At 51.9% G+C, this 3,787-nt stretch overlaps 1 protein-coding gene across 1 annotated transcript; it reads right to left on the bottom strand.

The window, feature by feature from the left end:
• Positions 1 to 233: 233 nt before the first annotated feature.
• Positions 234 to 1,684, bottom strand: LOC123191164 (protein TRACHEARY ELEMENT DIFFERENTIATION-RELATED 7A). Its single transcript, XM_044603951.1, has 2 exons — positions 948 to 1,684; positions 234 to 503 (listed from the first exon to the last, which is right to left on the bottom strand). Exons 1-2 carry the CDS (start codon positions 1,682 to 1,684, stop codon positions 485 to 487), a joined length of 756 nt encoding a protein of 251 aa, XP_044459886.1. The 3' UTR covers positions 234 to 484.
• Positions 1,685 to 3,787: the final 2,103 nt, after the last annotated feature.

Genomic DNA, 3,787 nt, shown 5'->3' with positions numbered 1-3,787 from the left:
CATGATTTCTTTTTTGTGGGACGTAAATTTTTACAAACGAGATGGAGTGCACTTCACGCTGAGCGTTGGTGAACCGCAATACTACCTCGAGACTATCAAATTTTCCAAAACGAGGTGAAGTGCACTTGACATCAAGCGTTGGGCCCGGAAGTGGACCGCAGGGACGGAGCGAGTGAACTACATCTAATAAGGAGTGAGCTGCTTTGAGATGTTCTTGTTTTGTGTTTGCCAAGTGGACCACGGAAAAGTTATATAGCGAACAACGCAAGAGAACAAAGTGAGCTACAAAGCATACACAACTACTGATAGTTTTACACAGCCACACACCCATACATATCGGCACTCTCCACTGGCCGAACCACACAAAATTCTACGGGGTACACTTTCACTAACCATCGTGGTAATGAAGTGCAGTTTTTACAATGAACTAATGAAGTGCAGTTTTCAACAAAAACAAAATTGAGGAACGGGCCATCCAGCCGAACTACATCACTTCACCTTTCCTGCAAATATAAGTAGAATGAACGTCAATAGCAAACCACAGAGGACTTCATTTGGACTTTTTTCTGTTTAGAAAAGCACAAAAATCAATGAAATGCAGAAGAGCATTATGCGTCTCCTGATGCTCTACTCGCCATGTTTGCAGTAGGCCGCCGGGAAGGGCGATGCAGTGGGGAGAGGAGGCCCATGGAACCTCCAGATAGGCCCAGCGCGCTGCATAGGATGCGCCCGCGAGCTGCACCCCAAGCGAGTGAAATACAAAATGACTAAAAAATCACTGTGGCATGTAGCCACCACAACGAAACTGCAATCCTGCCTGATTCCCGATCTACACTGCACGAGGAGTCGCAGCGCACTGCACGCCCACGGCCGTGCTGCTCCAGCGACGGAGGATGGGAGGTGGAAGAGGGGGACCGAGGGGCGGCGACCCAAGAACTCGGCGGCACCTGCGCGGGTACTTGGGGCGCGACCTGACCGGGGGAGCCTGGATCCATCGTCGGAGGTTGAGGCTGATGCGCTCATTGGTGCAATGGGGGCGGGGCCTGGCAGCGCGGCGGTGTTGCCCGGCACCGCAGGGAGGTAGTGAATGGGGAGGGGGCGGGGGCGGATCCCACCGGATCCCACGAGGACGACGACGCTGGAGGCGGACCCCACCGGATCCCACGGGGACGACGACGCTGGAGGCGGATCGGATCCGGCACCGGGAGAGGTCGCGGTGGTGGTACGACCACCATGGATGGGGAGGAGGAGGGGTTGTTCTGGTCAACGGAGCAGGGGGCGGTGGCCATCCAGGAGAAGTAGGGGGCGGTGCCACGGGAAAGTGCTGCAGGGGAGGAGGCGGAGCGTGGTGGTAGGTGGCAGGGTAGGGCTCCGGCGACGCGCGGCGAGGGCGGGGCTCCGGCGGTGCGGGTTGGAAGAAGGAGGTCAGCCGCATCGCAGGGAGGGGCCGACGCGGGGTGGGAGGTAGGAGGTCGTCGGGATGGCGCCGCGGCGGCGCGGGGGAAGGAGGTGGGGCGACGGCGCGGGCGAAGATGGCGGCTAGGCGGCGCGGGGGAGGAAGGTGGTGCGGCGGCGCGGGCAGGGAGGTGGTCTGGTGGCGAGGCGGTGGGATGCGGGTGTGGAGCACGGGGGAGCGAGGGGTGGAGGAGAGGATAAGGCGGGGTGGGTTCTGTTTTTTTTTCATTGCGTCCGTAGTTTGGTCGTGGTTAGTTTGTAGCTACAGGTGGGTCGGGGTGTTATCAAAATAAGCTCCGATCTTATCATAATAAGACTCTTAAGGATGTTATCAGAATAGACCCATCCTATATATATATATGTATATATGTGTGAATTAATTAATGATGGTTGTGAGACATTCGAATTAGCTAGCTATATACAATTTCTCCTATACAAGAATGGAAATTTCTCCTATATACAATTTCACCAATTTCCACTCCTGTCTTTGAGATCTGCTCGTTTCGGATGCCATCATGTGAATGTTCTCGCAAACGTAGTATGCACACAGATTATTCCCCGGCGCCTGCTTCAGGGCCTTTACGAGAATGGAATTTGATCAGATGATAATTAATCAAGCATGATAATTAAAGAGATGACAGCTAGCTAGTACTACTTAATTACTTACCATGGGTCGATATCATTTTAGATTTTGTTTCCATGGGCATGTAGTGACCCTGATGAACTTTGCCCAAGCCCTGCCCGCCGACAAAGAAAATGAATAAATGGGTTATTAAATAGAGTTACCAGGAAATGACGAACTAATTAAATAGGTCGAGATATAGTTAATAATGATTGAAATTACATGTTGACTATCCCCTTCATGATGGTGTAGTCAGTTGGTTTCTTAAGTAGTGAGTCTAGTCCTTGAACTGTTCATTCATCAACTTTAATGATTAACAATATCCAGTGAAATCTGGATGCACATAAGTTTGCATGTCTTAATTAAGCGGGCATATGTAAGCAAAAACATGTAGCTAGCTAGTAGGCAAAACATAATTTATAGTACAAGACAGTGTGACTCACTCGAAGTTGTAAGAAAGTAGTATATCTTCATTGTATTTGAGGTGCTTGAAGAACTCTAGCATGCTTTCCTCTACACTTTTTTCGTAATATGGATCTAATTTCCATATGTATTCATTAATGGTATTTGGGTCAACGAACCCAATGCCATAGCATTCACATTTTTCATTTCATAAATCTTCATCCTGCATAATACCACAGAAAAGAATATAGTGAGGATAATTACAGGTAATGATTGATCAAAATGATCACTACAGCTAGCTTGAGACTTAAATTACAGAAAGAAATCACTTAAAGACAATAGCAACTGACGATAGATTTGTCAAGTGCGTCTTGATTGTATAACTGAAATAGTTCTGAATACTCAACGGACACAGCTTTCTCATGGTATTAATGATCCTTCTTGACATTTACCATGCGGGACTCTCGGTTGGAAATCTTGGTAATGCCCATGTACCACTAGAAGAAATCTGTTGATCCATGACGGATTTCGCATGACGTTTTCGAAATCTGTCATGAATGGCCCGGTACAGCCCCGCAAGCCCGCTAAAGCCTGCCAAAGCCCGCCTAACCATTCACGTATAAAAACCAAACCCTAAGTGCCTCCTCCTCGGCCCCCTCCTCTCTCTATCTCTCCCTTCGTCGCAGCCCTCCTCCCCGTTCCCCATCTTCTCACACACATAGCCGCCACCCACCACCACATCGCCTCCTCCCACTGCTCGTCGCCGGCCCTCCTCCTCTCACCTCGCTGCTCCGGCAGCTGCTAGATCCGTCGCAACCCCCACCAATCCATCCCTCGCGCGACCCATCTCTCTCTCTCTCTCTCTCTCTCTCTCCCGTGAATCGTCGCGCCGCCACAAACATCCGCCGATTCCGGCGACTTCCGCCACCGTGCAGCACGATCATGAGTTCATCTCCGACCCCTCCGCCATCCTGCCCGGCTGGATCCGCAGCTCCCTGCCCCCTGCGCTCGCACTCAAACCCTAGCCCATGCCTAGGGTTTCGGCTGCGGCGGGCGCGTCCGTCGCTGGCGCGTCTCCAGCAGCACCACTCCGTCGTGCATCGCGCCCCCTCGCGCCTCTCCGCCTCCCCCAAGCTCAGTGCGTTCGACTGTGTTGGGCTGGACGGCGGCGACCCCGACGCCCTCTTCCGCGTCTCTGGCGAAGCGATGTGTCCTGTACTCCTGTGGCTACCTCCTCTATTACGCGACGACGATGTCTGGCCTGCACTGCGACCACTGCATTGCTTACAAATGTCTCCGATGAGCACT

This window comes from Triticum aestivum, chromosome 2A, assembly GCF_018294505.1.
Source record: "Triticum aestivum cultivar Chinese Spring chromosome 2A, IWGSC CS RefSeq v2.1, whole genome shotgun sequence".
Classification (NCBI taxonomy): domain Eukaryota; kingdom Viridiplantae; phylum Streptophyta; class Magnoliopsida; order Poales; family Poaceae; genus Triticum; species Triticum aestivum.
The sequence above is the reverse complement of the archived record's forward strand: the minus strand, read 5'-3'. Positions and strand labels throughout refer to the sequence as shown.